Source organism: Dunckerocampus dactyliophorus, chromosome 8 (genome assembly GCF_027744805.1).
Source record: "Dunckerocampus dactyliophorus isolate RoL2022-P2 chromosome 8, RoL_Ddac_1.1, whole genome shotgun sequence".
Taxonomy (NCBI): Eukaryota; Metazoa; Chordata; class Actinopteri; order Syngnathiformes; family Syngnathidae; genus Dunckerocampus; species Dunckerocampus dactyliophorus.
The window spans coordinates 25,018,598-25,041,433 of record NC_072826.1 but is presented as its reverse complement, the minus strand read 5'-3'; the positions used below and the strand labels follow the sequence as shown (position 1 = coordinate 25,041,433).

The following is a 22,836-nucleotide window of genomic DNA, read 5'->3' as shown; positions in this document are numbered from 1 at the left end:
TCCATATCTGGCAACGTTCCAGGTGTCCAGTGGTAATCAGTACCGCTTTTTTTTAAAGTGCTTTTTTTCAAATGGAGGATTTGTGTATCTTAACCGAAGTAAGGCAGCAATTGAAAATTTGATGTTTTCCGGGTAGCTACAGACCAAGCTCACGTTTGAACAAAGCACAGTTTCTCGTCGGATTCTGTGGTACAGTAATCCCTCGTTTATTAAGTTTAATCGCTTTCAGACCTGTCCGTGATAAGTGAACTTCCACCAAGTAGGATTCCTTACTTATAAATGGAATGTTTTGGTAGTTAGAGCATACAAAAACCTGTTTATCACCTTCTAAATATGGTTTTTATCATTATTAGAGCCCCTTAGACATGAAATAACACCCCTACACTCACCTTGACACTCCTATTACCTAATATAGTAGACATAATAACAGAAAATAAGCCATTTAAGACATAAATGAAACATAATATAGACTCACACCTTGGCGTGCGGAGAGTTCCTTGTTTTTTTTTTGCGTCCTGATTTGTACTGTACTTCCTGTATTGTCTCATCAATGTAATATTACTGACACCTAGTGACCAGTGTAGAATACTACATATCATCACAACTTTTCTTTGAATGCTTCTTCTGGATGCCTTATATTGTATGTTGATGCCTTATATTATATTGTATGTAGTCCTTTTATATATATATATATATATATATATATATATATATATATACACAGGGTCAGGCAAAATGATCTGACACATTTGTAGGTTAAATAAAAGGCAAATAAAGTAAAGAAACAAAATAGTGTTTTTATTTTCGAAAAGTTTCATTATGTTTTAAAAATTAAATCAGTCAAATGGGATCCATTATTGTCCACACACTCAATGCAGATCCAGTAGCTTTGAAGTTGGTAACCCATAACAAGATGGTGTTTCGAGCTGGTACGGGATCATGTCTACCAAGATTGAAGTGCAAACGGAACGCTCGTTGTGTTGCAGTTACAGATTCGTTTGTTTTGATAAACGTTTCTACAATGAAAGTGCGATGCTCACCAGTCCAATTCGTAGCAGCAACTGAAAAAGAAATTAAAAACAATGGCATTATAAAGAAACAAAGCAAAATAGCATTATATGAAAAAAATGGCATTATATGTACTTTTCGAAAATAAAAACACTTCTTTGTTTCTTTACTTTATTTGCCTTTTATTTAACCTACAAATGTGTCAGATCATTTTGCCTGACCCTGTGTGTGTGTGTGTGTATATATGCATGCATGCCTTGGATTTTAATTCATTTAAATCATTTTTATGCTTGAAAAAATGCCTGATTTATGCAAAAAAAAAACACGTACAATTTGCTTAAATATACATATTTTTTGACTAATTATAGGTCGTGTTCAACCATGAAACGGCATGATTTATTCATGAATACATTTTGGAAAAAACATGAAGTTCAAAGTGGTGAGGGATGATTGTATTCATCCAATTACAGTCAAACCTCGGTTGTTTTTGTGTGATTCGGTTTTCAACAAATATTTTCTCTAAAATGATGTCTTGGTTCTCGTACACTGTTTCTGTTATTGTACAAAAACAACCTAGGTTCCCAAAGGGGTACGCGTACCCTCAGGGGTATGCCAACTGTCATGGGGGTACATGAATAAAAATGAAAAACAACTAGTGCCTAACACTCACAATTACGAGTGCGCCTGAACGCCTCACAGAGCGTACAGTCAGAGCGGAAGGAAGCAGACAGTCCATGAAGTGTATAATCTTGAAGATTTTATTTACATTAGTGTGCCAATCCCCGCACTGTGAAAACCTGTCAATGTATGTGCGTGTCAGGATGAGAAAGTGGGCATTCCTACGAAAATGAGGTTTTATCGCTGGTTGTATGTATTTTTGGACTTTGGATACTGCTGATTATCATGTTTTTTAAACTTTTGTTAAACCGTCCCTTTCAATTTGGTATCAAATTAATATGCAGGCTTAAATCATAGTGTTTGCAAGTGGAGAAAAAGCTCAACCTATTCAAAAAGAAGGATCCCGACATCCGACTGAAATAAAAGATATGTAGGAGGAATGCTTATCTATATATCAGTGCTCATGTAAAACTTTCATCAAAATTTGTCCGTGCAAAATACACATTTTTGAACCATATTACTTACTATAAAATTAACTGACCAATTAATCATGTTCAGTATTTCAAGTTAATGAAGATTAAAAAAGGTTTATGTTTTTTAAGTGTGCAGGAGGAGTGGGTTCATGGCTTCAAGTGAAATGTCTGAAGGGGTACGCGACTCTATAAAGTTTGGGAACCACTGTATTAGTGTACTCCTTGGTACATTGATAGCATACTTAGTTGACACAATAAAGTACAATGGTATTGTAAGGTACATTCATTTGGCAAACTCGAATGCCCATGAGAATGCTACACACACTCTATGTCTAGGTTTCGTGGAATGGTGTGCCCAAATAAAGAATCCCATGCTTCCAGGGTTTTGTACGATTTGGTTTCCGACGGACCTCTTTGGAACAGATTAATAATTGAGGTGCCACTGGATACACAAAATTCAACTGTTCTTTCCAGTAGGTGTGGCCGGGAGGACGCTGTGGAATCCAAACACATCGGCCAAGAGGAGAAGAATGCAGACTTACTTTGCACACGACTTGAGTATTTTATGTAAAGAAACTTACTTTCTTGTCCCACTATTATTTAAAAAGCCCCTAAAATGAGCATAGGGCCCCTTTAAAATGGCAATGTTATACTGTTGCATACATTTCCAAAGCTGATTTTTTTTTTTATGCTGACGTCCTGTGTGGCTTGCATCCATGTGAACCAGCTTGCAGGCAGATCTTGGTCCTCCTGGCCTTTGCATTGTTACACAGTGTAGGCCCTGGACCACATGACCGGTGCTGGAATAGCATGGATCCATTGTTCAGCCTGCGTGTTGCATCAGCCGCATTTGCTGCAATGGGCAAAAATACAAACGACTGCAAATGTTGTACACTGCCTGACATGGAAGTTTGCATCCACGCGTGAAGTGCTCGGACCTTACAATCTCCCTCTGGAGTTGACACATTGATTCCTACTTTTTGGAGCAGGGATTGTTTTGATAGCATTTTGTTTGACAGTTCCGCCCAAAAAGCACAGTACAGTCGTCCCTCGCCACTTTGTGGTTCGAATTTTGTGGCTTCACTCTATCACGGTTTTTCAAACATATATTAATTAGTAAATCATGCTGTTTTGTGGTTGAATTAGTCCAAAAAAATATGCATATTGAAGCAAACTGTACGTATTCTTTGCTAAAATTAAGCATTTTCAAGCATAAGAATGGCAAAATTAACCAAAATACAAATATAAGGCATTAAGAAGATGCATTGAATTGAAATTGAATGTAGTATTCTACACTGGTCACTAGGTGTCAGTAATTGTTCGGTGAGACACACAAGCACCAGACTTGTTCGCTGGAACGATGGACTTTCATTGCAGGTTTGAATGATCTCGCAACAGCAGAATAATCCCTAACACGGACGACTGTTGCAGCCGTAACCTACAACAAGCTAAAACTCAACTCTGAACGCCCGACGTCAACAGGGATAGGCTCCAGCATACCCCCGCGACCTATTCTAATTAGTATCAGGGCATTGAAAATGAATGGATCACGGCCGTGTCTGGAACCAATTTACCACGATAAATGAAGGCTTGCTGTATTTTACTGAAATGTAGGAATTTTTATGCTTTTTTTATGCTTGCTTTTATGCTTGAAAATGTTTAATGTAGTCAAAAAAGATGTAAAATTGGCTTAAGTATGCATCTTCTTGGACTAATAATAGGCCGTGTTCAACCACGAAAGAGCATGATTTATTCACTAAAGGTGACTATAGGGGTGTTATTTCATGTCTAGAGGGCTCTATTAATGTTAAAACTAGTATTTAGAAGGTGGTAATCAAGTTTTTTATACTCTAACTACAAAAATATTCCATGTATAAATAAGGAATCATATTTCACGGTAATTCACCTATCAAGGTTGGGTCTGGAACTAATTAACCACCATAAACAAGGGATTCCTGTAATTAAGTAAACAAAAGGTGAAGAATATCATATAAGTGGCCTTTCGCAACTTAGAATTTTTCTGTATGAAAAAGTTTGGCCAGCCGTGCATTACAGTCAACAAAGTAGAGGATGCTTTGAAGTATTTAGCTACTTTTTATGTCTGGGGAAGGAAGGAAGGAGGAAGTAATCAAGAAAGGGTTTATACTGTAGAGTGTTTTTTTTCCCCCCTTCCACTGCTTTTTACCTCGCTCACAGTCTGCATGCAGGACTATTTATTTTGCTTCTCCTAACTTGACACGCTTGAACTTTGTCGGGCCTTTTTATTTTTCCCCAAAGTCTTCATGTGATGTCACTCTGACCTTTAAATGACACGTCAATGACTTGCACTTAGCTTGTCAACGCATTCGTCACTCAAACGTCCCTCTGTCTCATTTTTAGTTTAACTAAATGTTACTTCATCAAACCTCTTCCCTTGTTGTCTTGCTAGCCGTATTTACAGCAACACGTCACATCTTCACCTCCTTTTAGTCTGCAAGAATATAAGGACTAAAAATAAGTTGCACCTCCTTTGTCCCTCTCCAATGCCTCTCCCTCTCTGTGCAGATGTGGAGCAGATGGCCATTGACTGGCTTACCGGAAACTTCTACTTTGTGGACGACGTGGACGACAGGATCTTTGTGTGTGACAAGGATGGACAGACGTGTGTCACCCTCCTGGACCAGGAGCTCTACAACCCCAAAGGCATCGCCCTGGACCCCACCATGGGGTCAGTATCGTGTCTTCCCTCCACCACGAACGCCCGTCACTAGTCTTCAATGCTCCCGTGATGGGGATGTCGATGTCACCTGACTGGAAGACAGTTAAATGCGGCCAAGGACGTGTGGAGGATGTGAACGTGAAATTAAGCGAACGCAGATGTTCTGTGGTCCACAGCGTGACAAAAAAAATCCAACAGATTTCCCGAAAGTGTGGCTGTGTTACGCAAGCGTGTGTATTTGCACGAGTGTGTGTAATGGGGGCAGAAAAAAAAGGGTGTGCACATGTCACCACACAGATCATTTTAAACCCCAATTTGCGCTGCGTTGCGCCAACATCAAGCTAATAGAAAATGTTTGGTGTTACTAAACTAAACACACACACAAAAAAATTCTGCTTATTTTGTTTGTTTTTCTATAAACAACAACAAAAAACCCGAAAAAACAAAAGAGGAATAAGTATACTATACACAAAAAAAATTAATAGATAAAAAATAAATAAATAATAGTATTTTTTAAAAATAACTATAATTAAAACGCACATGGTTCAAGACTTATGTCACAAGAACAAAAAGCAGACAAAAAAAAAATTCTGCTACTAAAGTATAGTTTAGTTTGATTCCTGTCACTATCAGGAAGTTAAACCAGACAAGAAACAACATTACGGTACTTTGTAAAAATATAGTATTAACAACTTTTGGGGATTACACCCATCCTCCACACACACACAAAATTACGTGTATTATATTGATTTACATCTCTTTATAGCTAATAAAATATTTTAGATATGATTTTGTGTTATTTAGTTTTTATTTCATTATTTTATTTAATTATTATCTTTTTAAAATTATATTATTTATTATTAGATTTTGTATGTTCTTATATGATTTTATTATTATTATTATACAATTAAAAAGACATATTAAATAAATGTAATCCTATAAGTATTACGTACAGTGTTGTACACAACCTATATACAAATATGAATTAGTATAATTAATTATTAAATATAATTATAAGATCAAATACTATAAGATAACATATTTTAATATAGGGTATTATAATGTATTTTTAAAAAATGTATAATATATTTTAGAATCTAAAAATATTTGAATATACTTTCAATATAATATCAAATAATATATAATTATTAAATGTAAATTAGATATGTTCTTAGTTATTACAAATATCAATAATTAATTCTATAATTCGAATGAATAATTCTATACAGTATATCTGCTCCCTGTGTTCCTCAGGAAAGTGTTCTTCACAGACTACGGTCAGATCCCCAAAGTGGAGCGTTGTGACATGGACGGCCAGAACCGCACCAAGCTTGTGGACAGTAAGATCGTGTTCCCCCACGGCATCACACTGGATCTGGTCAGCAGGCTGGTGTACTGGGCCGACGCCTACCTGGACTACATTGAGGTGGTGGACTATGAAGGCAAGAACCGCCACACCATCATTCAAGGCCTTCTGGTGAGTAACACAATGAACACCTCGACAAGTCTCTATTAAGTCAAGACAGGGTGAAGGATGAGCGCAGGGAAGATGGAGGGCGTCGACTTTTTCATCAGAGCAGTTGATTAATTGCGTCTAATATGGAGGTGGTTCATGTTCCGTGGGGGTTGCCTCTTCAAGCTTGACGTTTACTGCAATCCATGGGAAGTAATGTCTTTCATTTAGTCAGTCAGCCTCAGGACACAGACAGGAACACAAACAAAACATGCAACAAAACAAGTCAACACACAGCCATTCATGTCTAACACTCTTATACAAGCTCTACACCAGGGGTCACCAACGTTTTTTCTTGCGAGAGCTACTTTTAGAAAATGAAAATGGCCACGAGCTACTCATTTTTGTAGAAATGATTTTCATACCTTATTTCAACCCAAACAGATCAAATATGCTTGTTTTACCAAAACATTCACAAAATGCTGGTATCCACAACTCACATTTTATGTTTCAGAATACTTTTCTTTCTAGTGTTCTTACATTATTAACTGAAAACCTGAATGAAAAGCAGGCCTGCGTGCGTCTCATGTGGTCGTGGGGGGCACCAGGTTGGTGACCCCAGGTTGGTGACCCCTGCTCTACACTCACTACACCCTACCTACTTGTCATTTCTTCAGTGTTGTGCTGGGAAAAGAATAATATTAAGATATCTGCACTAATGTGAGGGGTGTACACACTTTTGTGAGGTGCTGTACATACAGTACTTCATACACATAAAGTGTAATTTAATTAATAATGTACTAATCATTTTTAAAATTTGTTACATGATATTTAAAACAGAATTGACATTGATACATCAATGTGTATTATAATTATATTTTTTATTTTAAAAAAAGACATAATAAAATATTAGCAGAAATGTGCATTCAATTTTATGAGGTTGAGTGCATACAGTGCAGTATTATTTATTATTAGTTTAATATCATTAGTAATTAATTAATAAATTACTTATTAATCAATTGTATTTAATTTATTATTAAACATATATTACTTATATATATTCGCTATTGATTTATTATTAAATAATAATTAATGTAATGTGAGGGACGTACTCACTTTTATGAGGTATAGTACATACAGTACAATATAAACAAACTGTTGGTTTAATTAATAAGTAATTAATATGTGAAAAATATAGTTAATAAAATAATAACCATTTAAAAAATTCAGAGGCCTGCGATGCGATGATAAAACAATTATCGATGCATCTCAATGCATCTTTTTTGTGATCAATATTTTTTCAGTTTTTTGCATGCATACTTTTTGTCTATATATAACGTTTTTTTACTCACTGTGTACTACCAAAACAAAGTATATATGTGATGACCCATAATTAAAATTAACATGAAAAACATGAATTTACTTCCATTGTCTTTTAATAACTGGAAGGTTACCAACATACAGTATTTCCCATTGCACAGAGCCAGCAGGAAAAGTAGTAAAAGTGCACCAGTAGCAGCATGTCCAGTATAAAATGAACAAACTTCAGCATATTCTGAGTAACCAGCATAAAAAAATCTGCCATTATTCCCAAATAAATAATAGACTTCTGAATTGAAACAAAAATCCTGAGCATAGAATCTCTGCCAAAATAATATTTTAGCTGTACAGCAAAGTCAAAAACAGCTTTCATACAAAATATACATTTCTGTACCAGCGGCTCTCATACAAGAATAATGCTTGCAGACGTCAGTATATTATGAATAACCAAAAAAACTAGGCTGCCCTTATTCACAATTGCAGAATCAGTGAAATAACGTTGCGATGGGACGTTGTATTTGGGTTCCAAAGTGCGCAACAAAGCACGAAATCCCAGCTTCTCAACAGCCGAATACGGCCAGAAATCCTTTGTGATAAAAGTTTTGATTGACTTTGTGATTCTCTTTTCCGAGTTGGGTGGAAAATTAGTTATCACCTGCTTGATGGTTCTCTGGTTGGCAGTAACTTCAGCTGGCTGTTTTTCCTCCTGCTTTGGGTGGACACGAGCTGTGGTTTCCCATTTGTCGGGTTCCCAAAATATTTTAAGCTGGTATGACAAAGCTTGCATATTGTCTGGCTCTTGTCCTGCTCATTTTTACCTTCAACTACGTGAAAGCCACAGTGCTTCAGGCGCTCGTTTTAAATCCAGTGGGTGCGGGTCGGAGTTTACACTCAGCCATTCTGGTAGCGTCTTACACTTAGGTGTACCACCATAAACTGTCTGGGTGGCACTTCTGCTTTACGTCTTTTTGTTCTGTTTTTTTTTTTTTTTTTTTTGTTCCGTCAGGATCGATTATTGTCATTTATGAAACAATTAATAAACATCAATGTCCGCATCGCGATCCATCTAAGAACTGAGTATTTCCCCCACCCCTAACGTTGATACATGTGTATCATACATGATGTGATGTCATGATGTCAGACATGTTGTGTACATACAGTAAACAGTAAAAAGTTATTTCATTAATAATGAATTAATACTTTAGAAATATAATGAATAAAATAATTAGAATAAATAAATATATAATTAAAAATGCATTCATAAATACATATTTAAATAAATAATACTTTTAAAGATATTTCAAATAAAATTAGAAATAGTTCAAGACTTATGATATTTTAAAAATAACATTGTAAATCCTGCGGCTGACGACAGCTTCGACATCAAAGGCTTTTAATGAAATAAAGTTAGGTTGGCGGATAAAAAATCTTAACGAGGTTATATATGGCTTGCGGGCTGTAATTTGCCCATGCCGGATCCATCCATCCAACTTCTATGCTGCTTATCCTCACCAGGGTTGCAGGTATGTTGGAGCCTATCCCAGCTGACTTTGGGCAAGAGGCGGGGTACACCCTGGACTAGTCGCCAGCCAATCGCAGGGCGCATTTAGACAAACAACCATTCACACTCACATTCATACCTATGAACAATCGCCAATTAGCCTAACATGCATGTTTTTGGAATGTGGGAGGAAACTGGAGTACCCGAGAGAACCCACGCACGCAAACTTGCAAACTCCACACAGAGATGCGCAACGAAGATTCGAACCCAGATCTTCCCGATCTCCTGACTGTGTGGCCAACATGCTAACCACTAGGACCTGTGCCGGATTTCAAGATTCAAGATTCAAGAGTTTTATTGTCATATGCATAGTAAAACAGCAGTTATACTATGCAATGAAATTCTTATTCTGTTCATTCTCCCAAGAAAAGAAAGAAAACACAAGAAAAAGAATAAGAATATAAGAAACATAAATACCAATAAATTAAGCAACAACAACAGAAGAGACATTAATACCAATAAATAATACAAATAAAGAAAATAAATAAATAAAGTGCTATGAGTGTGTGCGTGTGTTGCGTACGGCGTGTGTGAGTGCTTCGTTGAGAAGCCTGACGGCCTGTGGGTAAAAGCTGTTCGCCAGTCTTGTGGTCCTGGACTTCAAACTCCTGTAGCGTCTGCCTGACGGTAGGAGTGTGAATAATGATTGTTGTGGATGTGTGCTGTCCTTGATGAGGTTGTGTGTTCTTCGTAGGACTCTAGATTTATAAATGTCTTGCAGTGAGGGGAGGACTGCCCCAACAATGTTCTGTGAGGTCTTGATCACCCGCTGGAGTGCCTTCCTATCACGTGTTGTACAGTTACCGTATCAAACAGTGATGGAGGCTGTAAGGAAACTTTCTATAGTGCATCTGTAGAAGCAACTCAGGATTTTGGTGGGCATGTCAAATTTCCTCAGTCTTCTCAGGAAGTACAGTCTCCTTTGGGACTTCTTCATAATTTGTTGGGTGTTGTGAGACCAGGTGAGGTCCTCGTTGATGTATGTGCCAAGGAACTTGAAGGTTTTCACCCTCTCCACCTCAGTCTCATCAATAAACAGGGGTCTATGTGGCTTCTTTTCCCTTGTTCGTGGGTCGATGATCATCTCTTTGGTCTTATCTGTATTGAGAAGGAGATTGTTATCATGACACCAAGCTATGAGGTCCGCCACCTCTTTTCTGTATGATGTTTTAACACCACCATTGATCAGGCCGATGACTGTCGTGTCAGCCGCAAATTTAATGATGCTGGTGTTGTTGTGGGAGGCCACGCAATTGTAGGTGAAGAGCGTGTAGAGGAGCGGACTCAGCACACACCCCTGTGGGGTCCCAGTGCTCACAGTTCTTGAGCTGGATGTGCGATTGTGGACTCTGACCGACTGGGGCCTGCCTGTTAGGTGGGTGACAGGCCAAGTGTGAGGAGCTTATTTGTGAGTTTGTGGGGGCTGACTGTATTAAAAGCAGAGCTATAGTCTATAAATAACATTCTGACATATGTGTCCTGGCCCTGTAGGTGAGTGTCAGGGAAATCCTTACAGATAACCAAGACAAGTACTGGACTGTATAACTACTCAAAGAAACAGACTCAACCACGGCAAGATTGTCTTACTCGCGAGGAGAAACGGAGGGACGCACCAGAGTTGTATCCCATACCGCTCTGGATACGCTCTCCGAAAAACCTCTCCCTTTATTTGCTATTGGGCGTTCCCCAGTTACAGGAGAGTTCAGCTTCTCAAGGAAGGGGCCTACTACAGCTGAACTCTGTGTCTCTAGCTATGTGTGTGCGTCAGTGTAGTGATATCATACATGTGTGGTTTAATTAATTTTCTAACATCACAGAATGGGAAAAGGAGCAAAAGACCTTGAGCACCTCAACCTCCTCCATGTCTCTGAGTTACTCTACTCTACTGAGGCACTACTCAGAGTGAAGATGGAGAGTGTGGGAGTAGACCAACACCTGACTGCATGGGTTATAGACTACCTCACCAACAGACCACAGTATGTGAGGCTCCGTCACTGTGTGTCTGACATGGTACTCTGCAGCACAGGTGCCCCTCAGGGTACGGTGCTCTCCCCTTTCCTCTTCACCCTCTACACCTCGGACTTCACACACAACTCATGGTGGCCTCAGCCATCTTCTATGCTGTGGGCTGCTGGAGAGGGGGCAGCACGGACAGGGACAGGAGCAGGATAAATAGACTGATCAGGCGAGCTAGCTCTGTCCTGGACGGTCCTCTGGACTCCGTGGAGGAAGTGGGGGAGAGAAGGATGTTGACTAAGCTGACATCCATCATGAACAACACCTCTCACCCGCTACATGACACTGTTGTTTCCCTGAGCAGCTCCTTCAGCACCAGACTGTTACACCCACGGTGTAAGAAGGAGAGGTTCCGCAGGTCCTTCATACCGACCGCTGTCAGGCTCTACAACACCTGCACCACCTGAACCATGTTGTAGACACTATGCTTTCTTTACACTGTTCTCTTTACTTGTCTTGCTGCTGTAACAAGTAAATTTCCCCGCTGTGGGATAAATAAAGTACATACAATACAATACAATACAATACACAAGACTGACCCGTTTGATTCCCCTCACAGGGCCTGCTTACTCCCCTCTATACACAAGAGTACAACAATAATATATTTATAAAGTGGGTGATAACGTATATAGATTTCTCTAACAAGGCTCTTGTTTGAACTGATGCTGCAAATTGCAGCTGCTCTCGTTCATGGTCACATCACATTCTCACACGTGAAAACATGTGAGCGTTTAGTACATTTTCATAACAAAACCTTCACAGCAATAGAAACACATTCTTTCACAGTGAGAAAGGGCTGTGTGGATGGCAGTGTTGACTGCATCATCCATGGACCGGTTCTGGCGATATGCAAACTGTAGAGGGTCCACAGTTGCTGGGATGCTCTTTTTGATGTGGGTCATGACTATTCTTTCAAAGCACTTCATAACAATAGGAGTGAGTGCTATAGGGCGATAGTCATTTAAGCAGGTCACGTTGCTCTTCTTGGGTACGGGCACTATGGTGGTGGACTTACAGCAGGTCGGTACAGATGCTTGTGCAAGCGACAGGTTAAATATGTCAGCAAGCACATCAGCTAGTTCTGATGAGCAAACCCGAAGTGCACGTCCTGAGATGTAGTCTGGGCCTGCTGCTTTTCGTGGGTTTGTTTTGTTCAGAATCCTGCGCACATCTGCTGATGTCACCATGACAGGTGAGTCCTGTGTGCTCCCCAAGTCCAGCCACTCTCTCTGCTCATCAGGAGTTTGGGTGTCAAAGCTCATTCAGCTCATCTGGAAGTGTGGTTTGGCTGGATGTGGCTACGCTACTCCGCTGTCGATAGTCTGTGATGTGCTGGAGCCCCGCCCACATGCGCTGAGGGTCTGAGGTGGAATAGTAGCCCTCAAGCTTCTGTCTGTACTGTCTTTTGGCCTCTCGTATGGACCTCCTCAGGTCATATCTGGCCTGTTTGTAGTCCTCAGCGGTGCCCATGACAAATGCGGTCGAACGAGCACGTAGCTTAGCCCTTACATCACAGTTCATCCAGGGTTTTTGATTGGGGTATTTTCTGTAATACTTGGTGGTGGTAACAGTCTCTATGCATGTGCTAATGTAGCCAATAACAGCGGAAGCATATTCATCCAAATCAACAGTACAATCTTCCCTCCCCGCTGCAGTTTTAAACACATCCCAGTTTGTGCAGCCAAAGCAGTCCTGAAGTACTTGATCAGTTTCTTCATTCCATACTTTAACTGCTGTAAGGATTTCGACTGTAAATCAGTCGAGACTGCGTGAACAGCGCCTCTGCTGGTTTCAGCACTCTAAGACACGGTTCACCAGTCACTTCCTGAATTGATCAATAAATTAAACCCCATAAATGTGATAATATCAACACAGCTCCAACATATTGTTGAATCAGTGACAACGTTATTTTATGAAGGCAGAATTCTTAGCAGCGAGTCTACTTTTCTATGTCTGCAGTACCGGAGACAATTTGAGATGAATAAAGTAGGGAAAATAGTGGTGAGATAATGGCTTTGCATTCCCTGTAACACCGTAGCAGCGCCTTGCCCTGCAGGCTGTGATGGCAAGATAATAAGTCTCTGTGTCTCTTGCACCAAGCCCCGTGTGTGTGTGTGTGTGTGTGTGTGTGTGTGTCTCATTATTTGAGCCATTAGGATCTGAGAGTTCTTCTCCTGCCGCTTCATTCCTACCAGTGTGCCCATCATTTAGTCCTGGGAGAACAGCAGCAGCAGCAAGCACATCTTTGTAGCAACTGGACTAAAAGACAGTTGGAGTTACTAAACCACGCTCCCGCATCACCGCACGCGTTTGAGTTCATCCGGTTACCATAGCGACGGTAGCGAGGCCTCATGGACTTTACCAGGAAACACGAACATAAAACACATAGTGTGGAATTGTGACACTTTGCTGAAATGAGCTCTGTTTCATCCTACTCCTTTTCAAACATGTTGAATAGTGCATGTGCAAACGTGATATTCTTTGTTAAGCGTGTTCAAAATAATGACTAATCTCCAAATTCTATTCTCAGGATGATGAAGTGCATTCAGTACTACACCCACTGCTAACTACAAATATATTATTAAGAAAATAATACACCAAATACCATACATACACTGGTGCCTTTGCTCCAAAAGGTCAGGCAAAAATCTAAATATATCATTCCCATCGGAAATGCAGTTGTCCCTCCACACTTGGCGTTTCAAATTTTGCTGCATCATTCTATCGTCCTATTATCAGATGTATTTTTGGTCTAAATTAAGCATTTTCAAGCATAAAAATGGCCACATGAAATACAGTGTAAGGCATTCAAAAGATGCATTCAAAGATGTTGAGGATGTTGGGATGATATGTAGTATTCTACACTGGTCACTAGATGTCAGTAATGTTACATTGATGAAACAATAGCCACCGCAGGACAACAATAACAACAACAACAACAAGGAACTCTCCCAATGAGTCTATTTTATCTCTTATGTCTTATTTTCTCATATTAATGTCTTCTATATTGGGTAATAGGAGTGTAAATGTGACTATATGGGTGTTATTCCACGTCTAGGGGGCTCCTAATAATGTAAAAAAAACATGTTTTCTGTTCTTTAACTTTGAAAATATTACGTTTATAAACAACTTCTGACCGGCGACCAGTCCAGGTTGTCCACCGCCTCTCGCCCAAAGTCAGCTGGGATAGTGTCCAGCATACCACCGCGACCCGAGTGAGGATTAAGCGGCGTAGAAGGAATTAATGAATGAATTCAATTTATGAGAAATTACTTATCACGGTCAGGTCTGAAACCAATTAACCGTGATAAAAAATAAGTGACGATATATAGTATACTATACTGGTCACGAGACGTCACTGATGTTACATTGATGAGACAATAGCCCCCGCAGGAAGTACAGTACAGAACAGGGAGTAAAAAAAGAACAAGGAACTGTCTTATTTTGTCTTATAATGTCTACTATATTGGCTAATATGAATGTAAATGTGACTATAGGGGTGTTATTTCATGTTTATAGGGCTCAAATAATGTTAAATGCGTATTTAGAAGGTCATAAACAGATTTTCTATGCTGTAACTACCAAAATATTCAATTTATCAATAAGAAATCCTACTTTGCGGAAATTCATTTATCATGTTCGGGTCTGTAACGAATTAATTGCGATAACCGAGGGATTACTGTATCAAATCAATGGTTAAACATAATGCTATGCTCTTTAATAGGGTTTAAAATCTGTATCAAAATGTCTTCTTTTTCTTCTTTAAGATCGAGCATCTGTACGGGTTGACTGTGTTTGAAAACTACCTCTATGCCACCAACTCGGACAACGCTAACATGCAGCCCAAGACCAGCGTGATACGCATCAACCGCTTCAACAGCACAGACTACCAAGTGGTGACACGCGTGGACAAGGGAGGCGCGCTGCATGTGTACCATCAGAGACGCCAACCACCCGGTATGTGTCTTTTCTCTCGTACACACAACGTCTGTGATGAACACATTTGGTTTATATGACATGTTTTTTTCCCCGCTCCTTTGGCAGTCCGAAGCCACGCTTGTGAGGTGGACCAGTTTGGAAAAGCGGGAGGCTGCTCAGATATCTGCCTGCTCGGAAATGGACACAAGACCCGGACGTGCCGCTGCCGCTCCGGCTTCAGCTTAGGGAGTGACGGCAAGTCTTGCAAAAGTGAGTCATGAATCGTTAAAAATACACTACACACATCTTCTAAAGTACTATACTGTCCTGAGTGTAGGACCACCCTGAATATAAGGCAACCCCTAATATTTCCACAAAACCACAAAATTATTTTTTGGTATTTAATGATGTTTCCAATATCAGTGAGATCATATTTTAGTAGTTTTGGCAAAACAGCTCGCTCGTGGCCACTCTTGGGAGAGATATGTCAGGACATTGCTGTCAGCAGACAACAGGTTATGGAAATTCAATGTTTTTAAAAAGAATTCAAATTAAATATTTTTAAATTTGTAAAAATAACTAAAATATTATGTACCATTATCGCCATTATCTTAAAACCAGATTGTTGTTTGATAACTTGCAAACAACCTTTGAGCCGATCTCTGTGTCTCGGCTTCATCTCTCCATGTCACAGGTTTGTGTGTGTGTGTGGGGGGGTGTGTGTGTGTGTGTGTGTCTCTGTGTGCACGCGCGCGTCCGCATGTGAGTGACGGGATGAAAAGCTCTGACTTGCTCAACTTGTTACCTTGCGCATATAAATCGCTAGACCAACGAATATAAGTCATTTTTAAGGAAAAATAGTGTGTGGTATTTGACTCAACATGGCTAACGTCTTGCCTGACATGAGGTCGTCCCCATGCTTGGTGGCTAAACAGCTCGTTAGCGGCCACGATCTTTGGGGGAGAGACTTCTGGACATTGTCAATTTTGAAAACAATTATAAAATACGTACTAAGATACAAAAACAACAAATTAAAATGAATAAATAATATAATAACATGAAATAATATATTCAAATGAATACATGAGATTAATAAATTACATTAAAATGAAGCATTTTTTATAGTCAATTAACAATTAAAAATATTATTTTTTTCTGTAATTGTATAATACATATTTTTTGCCTGTGTCCAGACTTTATATACAACAATATTGATGTTCTAATAGACCTTACTGAACACAGTCTCACAAATAACACATTATGCTGGACGTGATAGTCACTGCTCATTAAAAACAGGTCTGCGTTGGCCAATTGCCATCATTAATGATCATAATTGCTGTTGAACGCTACAGAGCCAGAGCATGAGCTATTCCTGGTCTACGGGAAGGGTCGCCCAGGGGTGATCAGGGGCATGGACATGAACGCCAAGGTGCCGGATGAGTACATGATCCCCATCGAGAATCTGATGAAGCCCAGAGCTCTGGACTTCCACGCCGAGAGCGAGTTCATCTACTTTGCAGACGCCACCAGCTACATCATCGGGCGGCAGAAGATCGACGGCACGGAGAGAGACACCATACTGAAAGAAGGTGAGTTCTGACACCTAGGGAAAGAAAGGAATCTGTCAATACAATTATGGATTCACCACAGGGATCCACACGGTGGAGGGCATCGCTGTGGACTGGATGGCAGACAACTTGTACTGGACAGACGACGGGCCAAAGAAAACCATCAGCGTGGCTCGGCTTGAGAAGGCCTCCCAGACCCGCAAGACTCTCATCGAGGATAAAATGACTCACCCTCGGGCCATTGTGGTGGACCCCCTCCATGGGTAAGTGAGGCAGAAGGTGTGCGCGGCGCATGATGCTATGATTATTTCATTGTGGGCAATTTAGTGTCTCTAATTAACATAACACGTTCTTGGACTGTGGGGATTGTTCTGATTCTGAACATATAAAGTAATATAATAAACAGCTCCAACAACAAATAGGGATCAAAAAGCCATTTGCCAAGAAATTGTGCGCTTGCCTGTAAAATAGATGACTGCATTCCACTACAGTAAAATCCCAATAAAAACCACTCAGGACTCATTTTATGGCCCCAACCCAAAGTTAATTGTGAAATGCTGTTTTTTTACAATGAAGCTCTACTGTAACATTGAACCAAATATCAAGGTATCTTCTCAAGGCCCAGTACTATAATATTAATAAGGTTGGGTCTGCTGTATGCAGTGTACAGTCAACACACAGCTATTATTCCCTAAGTAGCTGGGAACACGAGTGGTAGCAAGATGGTAATGGTTTAATATTATTTGAACGTGCATACAAATGACAGTGGAATACATCACATAGTACAATTCACAGTTCCACATGTCCAAAAGGAGTAGGAAGAAGGAAAGCTTATTTAATCCTACCCCCTATCCATTTCACATCAGTCGCAACACATTTATTCACTTCCTGTATTCCAAATTTGGTCTTTACCAGTTAATACATAGGTCTAAATGTGGTAATATACATTTTTCACCATAAATAATTCATATAACAATCATAATAAATAATAATCAGTATAAATAGACAGAACATATTTGGAACAATAGGTGAGTGCTGACAATGAACTCACAAGAATGAAGTGTATTGAGTGTTGTAAGTGAGTGTGTTGTGCTTAGACATAGCATTTTGTACACAGTGGTTCAATACTCGTCTTCCCTGGATTTTGTTGAAATCGCTCTTCTTGGTGCTTTGTTTGAGGTCCTTACTCAATCCGTTCCATTATTTGATTCCACATACTAAAATGCTGTGGGTTTTTTAGCGTTTTAAGTTTAGTTTTTCCCTGAGATCATATTTCTCCTCCCTTGTTGAAAAGTATTGTATGACATTTTTGGGTAGCAGGTTGTTTTTTTCTTGTTTGAAAATGTACTACAAGTAGATCAGCGTATTTTAATATTTGTGATTTTAGAAATAGAGGATTTGTGTGTTCTTTATATGCGGCATTATGGATTATCCTGACTGATCTTTTTTAGTACGTTTAGCGAGTGAAGTTTACTTTTATAGTTACTGTGTTACCCCGTATCGCCACACAATAAATTAGATATGCTAATACCAGAGAACAGTAAAGAGTATGGAGTGATTTTTGGTCAAGGACAAATTTTGCTTTATTCAATCTTGTGGTATTTCTTGCCACTTTAAGTTGTATATGTTTAATATGAGATTTCCAGTTCGTCTGTAAATAATACTAGCTTTAGGTCTTTCGTCGCTTTGCAGATGTCATTAATATATAAGTTGAGCAGTTTTTGCTCCAGTATTGATCCCTGATCAAGCACAGTTCCTGTGGTGCATGAGTGCTGCTGGCATTGGAGAGTTGTGGTTCATTGAGGGGAAACATGAATTCCAACATGCACTGTGACATTGTGAAGTGAAACATGTTAGTTTTCCAACATGATAAGAAAGCTTTTCCATTATAAGAGTAATCACTAGTTGGAATTGTATATTGTAAAAGTATATTGAAGGTGAATTTTGTCCCGACTTTTTGGTCCCCCCTGGAGGCCACGATGCCCTTAGCATCTGCCTATATAACTTAATGGGCCAGCCGGCTCTGCTTGGTGTAAAGTTGTGACCAGTAAACAGCTTGAATGATGCTTTCCTGTCTTTTTTTTATATGTATGCATTCAGCCCATCTGCAATCGCTTTGTAGCACACAGGCACTCATCTGTCTGTCACACTCTCAAACACAGAATAATCTGCCTGCGTATGGATGAGTCTTATTGCTATGACCTCCAGGGTTGTCTCTTGAGAAATATTGCACATGCTCAGAATACACACACACACATACACACACGCTTTGGTTTGCTGGTGGCAGCGTGATGTGTGTCCATGCTGCCCAGGGGAAAGGCACTCGCCTGCACTAATGCCTCATATCCATCAGGCTGAGGGAGAAAGAAGAGACATTTGCCAAAAGGACCTGAAATATTGAGACAGATGGGGAAAGAAATGTACTATGTGAACAAAAATATTGGGACAGGCCTTTTAACCCATATCAACCTGCGTCACCAACACTAAATGTCCTAAAATGGGCTTGACTTGAACTCATTCAGTCCCGAAAGATGTACGGGACACAATTTGTGACAGTCAGACAGATGTGGCTTCTCCAAAATGGCAGCAAGTCAGGTAAGCAAGCTAGCTTTTTCCAAAAGCTTATTTTTTTGCCATTAAAGCTCATTTTCAAGCAGTTTAACAACTGTAATACTTGAATGGGGTGTCAAATATTACAATACCAACTGTTCTTACCATATTTCGTCAATGGATTCATAGAAAACAAGCTATAGAACCTAGCTAACTTTTAGCCTTAACTCATAAGGACCACCGTGGAGGAAGTGGGGGAGAGAAAGATGTTGGCTAAGCTGACATCCATCATGGACAACACCTCTCACCCGCTACATGACACTGTTGTTTCCCTGGGCAGCTCCTTCAGCAGCAGACTGTTACACCCACGGTGTAAGAAGGAGAGGTTCCGCAGGTCCTTCATACCGACCGCTATCAGGCTCTACAACACCTGAACCATTTTGTATTTCACTATGTCTATGCATTGCATGCATTGTCTATGACTATGCATTCTTGACTTGTGTACATACTTGTGTATCTTGCTTGCTGCTGTAACAGATGAATTTCCCTGCTGTGGAATTAATAAAGTACTACTACTACTACTACTACTACTAAGAAGCCATGGTGACAAGTCTGACAAAAAACTGAATTTTTCCCATAGAAAATAATGTAAATCCAATTAATCCTTTGAAGACAGCCAAATATATTAAGAAAAAAAATACATTTTACAGATAATAATAATAGTTTTGCATGCGGAAAACAATGTGAAGTAATTATAAATGAATGGGACTTATTGTTGATGCAGACTTTGCATACACCCTGACGAGATTGAATTCAATAGTGTTTCTTACCTTCTTATGAAATTATTGGCACTCCCAACTTTCTTTGGCCCCGTGGCGGGTTATTTAGCAGCCACAGTCCATTAAAAAATGTACGGGCGGTGAGGCACCATTGCGTAGGGTGCTTTGTTTGGACACGCGAGTCCGCGGAACGATACAGTACAGAGAACACGGACGAGTTTGTTATGTGCAAGGCTATTTGAAAACAGTGTACGAAAACCAAGGTTTGGTTGTAATTCATCGCTCAAGGGGTTTAGTTTTCATGACCATTTCGCTCATGAACAGTCGTGTATGAAAGGCATATTATACTCCTTGGTGACAAAATTTTTTGTGCTAATGCGCCTTTTTAAAGTGTCACTTTCATCAACCTTAACAAACTGGCCTGTTTCCTTAAGGTGGATGTACTGGACAGACTGGGAGGAGGACCCTAAGGAGAGCAAACGAGGCAAAATTGAACGTGCTTGGATGGACGGCTCCAACAGAAACGTTTTCCTCACCAGCAAGACGGTGCTGTGGCCCAACGGCCTGAGCTTGGACATCCCACAGGGAATCCTCTACTGGGTTGATGCCTATTATGACCGCATCGAGATGGTCTATCTCAACACCTCCGAACGCAAGGTCAGGATCTCTACCAGTTGACAGCATGTTTCCGTCGCCAACAGTGCCTTGGCTCTTTGGGGAGCCGACTCTTTCAAGTGAACGAGCTGTCTTTTTTTATTTAAATATACATTTTGTTGTGTAATGTTTCGTTGATGCTCGGGTATTTCACTTTAAAAAGTTGGACATTTTGAAATAATACACTCTCAGGTTGCACCTTTTACCTAATTGATTTGGGTTTTTATTTTTGTATTTCATAACTAGTTTTTTGTGGCTATCTGTTGAGCATATTATTTTACACACAGTAATCCCTCGCCACTTTGCGCTTCAAATTGTGCGGCCTCACTCTATCACAATTTTTCAAAAATATATTACAAAATCATTGCTGTTTTTAAGCTAATTTGACATATTTTTTGCCTAAATTAAGTATTTTCAAGCATAAATGAACTAAAATTCAAATACAGGGTGTTTAAAAAAAAAAATTTAAACACACTTAAAATAATGATAAACTCTGTGTTTATTATAATTAGTTCAATTTAAAAAATGTAATAGAATTTACAAACATCTTTTTTTTTTCTTTTGTCACCGCCTGTTCTGAAACTGTTGTCCAAACACTCCATATACTGTAGAGACGCTGACAACGCGAAGCACTGGATCGTACATTGTACATATCACGAGGGTTTAATCTGCAAAGAAAAAGTCATCAACTGCTAAAGGGTGTATACATTTTTTTGAGGCACCCTATTTAAGGCATTCAAAAGATGCATTGAAAGATGTTGCGATGATATGTAGTATTCTACACTGGTCACTAGGTGTCAAAAGTCACTTATCACGGTCAGGTCTGGAGCCAGTTAACCACAATAAATGAGGTATTAGTGTAATTATATTTTTTTATATTAGAAATTCATGTTACACGTGTTTTGGTAATAAATTAATTTACGTAACAAAAAATCCGAGCAGCCATTTGGTAGCCGAAAGAGGCAATTTCCATACTGCTGTGTTAGACTTGCTATTATTGACCTTATAAGGAATTAACTCTAAAGCTGTGGCTGTTATTTTGACTGGCTTGTTGGGTTTATGTTTCTTTTTAGCAGTTAGCCATATAACTCTACAAATCGGAATTTTGTCGTCTAAATATTTGCACAAACTTTAAACAGTATTTAAAACCTTGAAGTAGACCCAAATGTCCTGATTTGTTGCATTTTATTTTAATGCTTGTTTGGTAATGGTGTCTTAAATGTTAACTGCTAGATTTTCAGTGTCATTAGGTGGAAGCGGGTAGGAATTGGTAGGAATTAACCGGACATTTTATCCCCCCCTCCCCCCACCCCTCCCCTCCTTTTCTCACGCGTACTGTATAGACGGTGTACGAGGGCCAGGAGCTGAACCACGCCTTTGGTCTGTGCCACTATAAACACTTCTTGTTCTGGAACGAGTACCGCAGTGGCAGCATTTTCAAGTTGGACACCTCCACGGGCACTGCCACCCTACTGCGCAACGAACGCCCGCCCATTTTTGAAATCCGCATGTATGACGCTCAGCAGCAACAAGGTCAAGCCGGCATCACATACAGGACTCCTCTCAGTGTGTCTCAGCTTTGGTCTTTATCTAGTATCTTCACCTTCTTCACCTGCAGGTTCTAATGCGTGCCGTGTGCATAATGGAGGCTGCACCAGCCTGTGTTTGGCCATACCGGGGGGCAGGCAGTGCGCCTGTGCAGAGGACCAGATACTGGACCCCACAGACAACACCAGCTGCAAAGGCACGTACCAACTTGAGTGCAGTCAAACATTTGACTCACTGATTGACTGTATGATATTCAGTGTTTCCCCGGGTTCTACAGCTTTTGGTTGGCTGGTGGGGTGAGGCACTTCGACATAACACAGCACAGCATAGCCAACTTTAATGCAATTGTTCCTCCACATTACCATTAAATGTAATCGCTCCTCCACACGTGATACAAAGAACAGATGAAAAATTGTAGCTGCTGCGAATCGCAGACTGTGGCTCGACGAATCTGACACGAACACATGTACATGTGTACACACGCATTGCAATCGCTCCTCCACATTACATTTGCCTTTTCACTTTTTTCCCACAAACCTTCATAATGTAAAAATCCAAAGACTCCAAATTACCCCCTAAAAGTCAAAATGATGACGTGCCATTTGATTAATGCTATTGCTCCTCCGCACGTTATACAGAGAGCAGATGAAAAATTGTAGACTTTAAAATTCG

The 22,836-nt window shown here is 39.8% G+C and overlaps 1 protein-coding gene across 2 annotated transcripts in view; it reads left to right on the top strand.

The window, feature by feature from the left end:
- Positions 1 to 22,836, top strand: part of LOC129186794 (low-density lipoprotein receptor-related protein 1-like) — a 167,210-nt gene that overhangs the window by 71,006 nt on the left and 73,368 nt on the right. For both annotated transcript variants that reach the window (XM_054785405.1, XM_054785404.1), the window contains exons 7-15: positions 4,644 to 4,806; positions 6,052 to 6,274; positions 14,915 to 15,104; positions 15,192 to 15,335; positions 16,418 to 16,654; positions 16,716 to 16,896; positions 20,397 to 20,619; positions 21,960 to 22,149; positions 22,235 to 22,360. In XM_054785405.1, the coding sequence (XP_054641380.1) occupies positions 4,644 to 4,806; positions 6,052 to 6,274; positions 14,915 to 15,104; positions 15,192 to 15,335; positions 16,418 to 16,654; positions 16,716 to 16,896; positions 20,397 to 20,619; positions 21,960 to 22,149; positions 22,235 to 22,360 (1,677 nt within the window). The remainder of the gene's footprint in view (positions 1 to 4,643; positions 4,807 to 6,051; positions 6,275 to 14,914; positions 15,105 to 15,191; positions 15,336 to 16,417; positions 16,655 to 16,715; positions 16,897 to 20,396; positions 20,620 to 21,959; positions 22,150 to 22,234; positions 22,361 to 22,836) is intronic.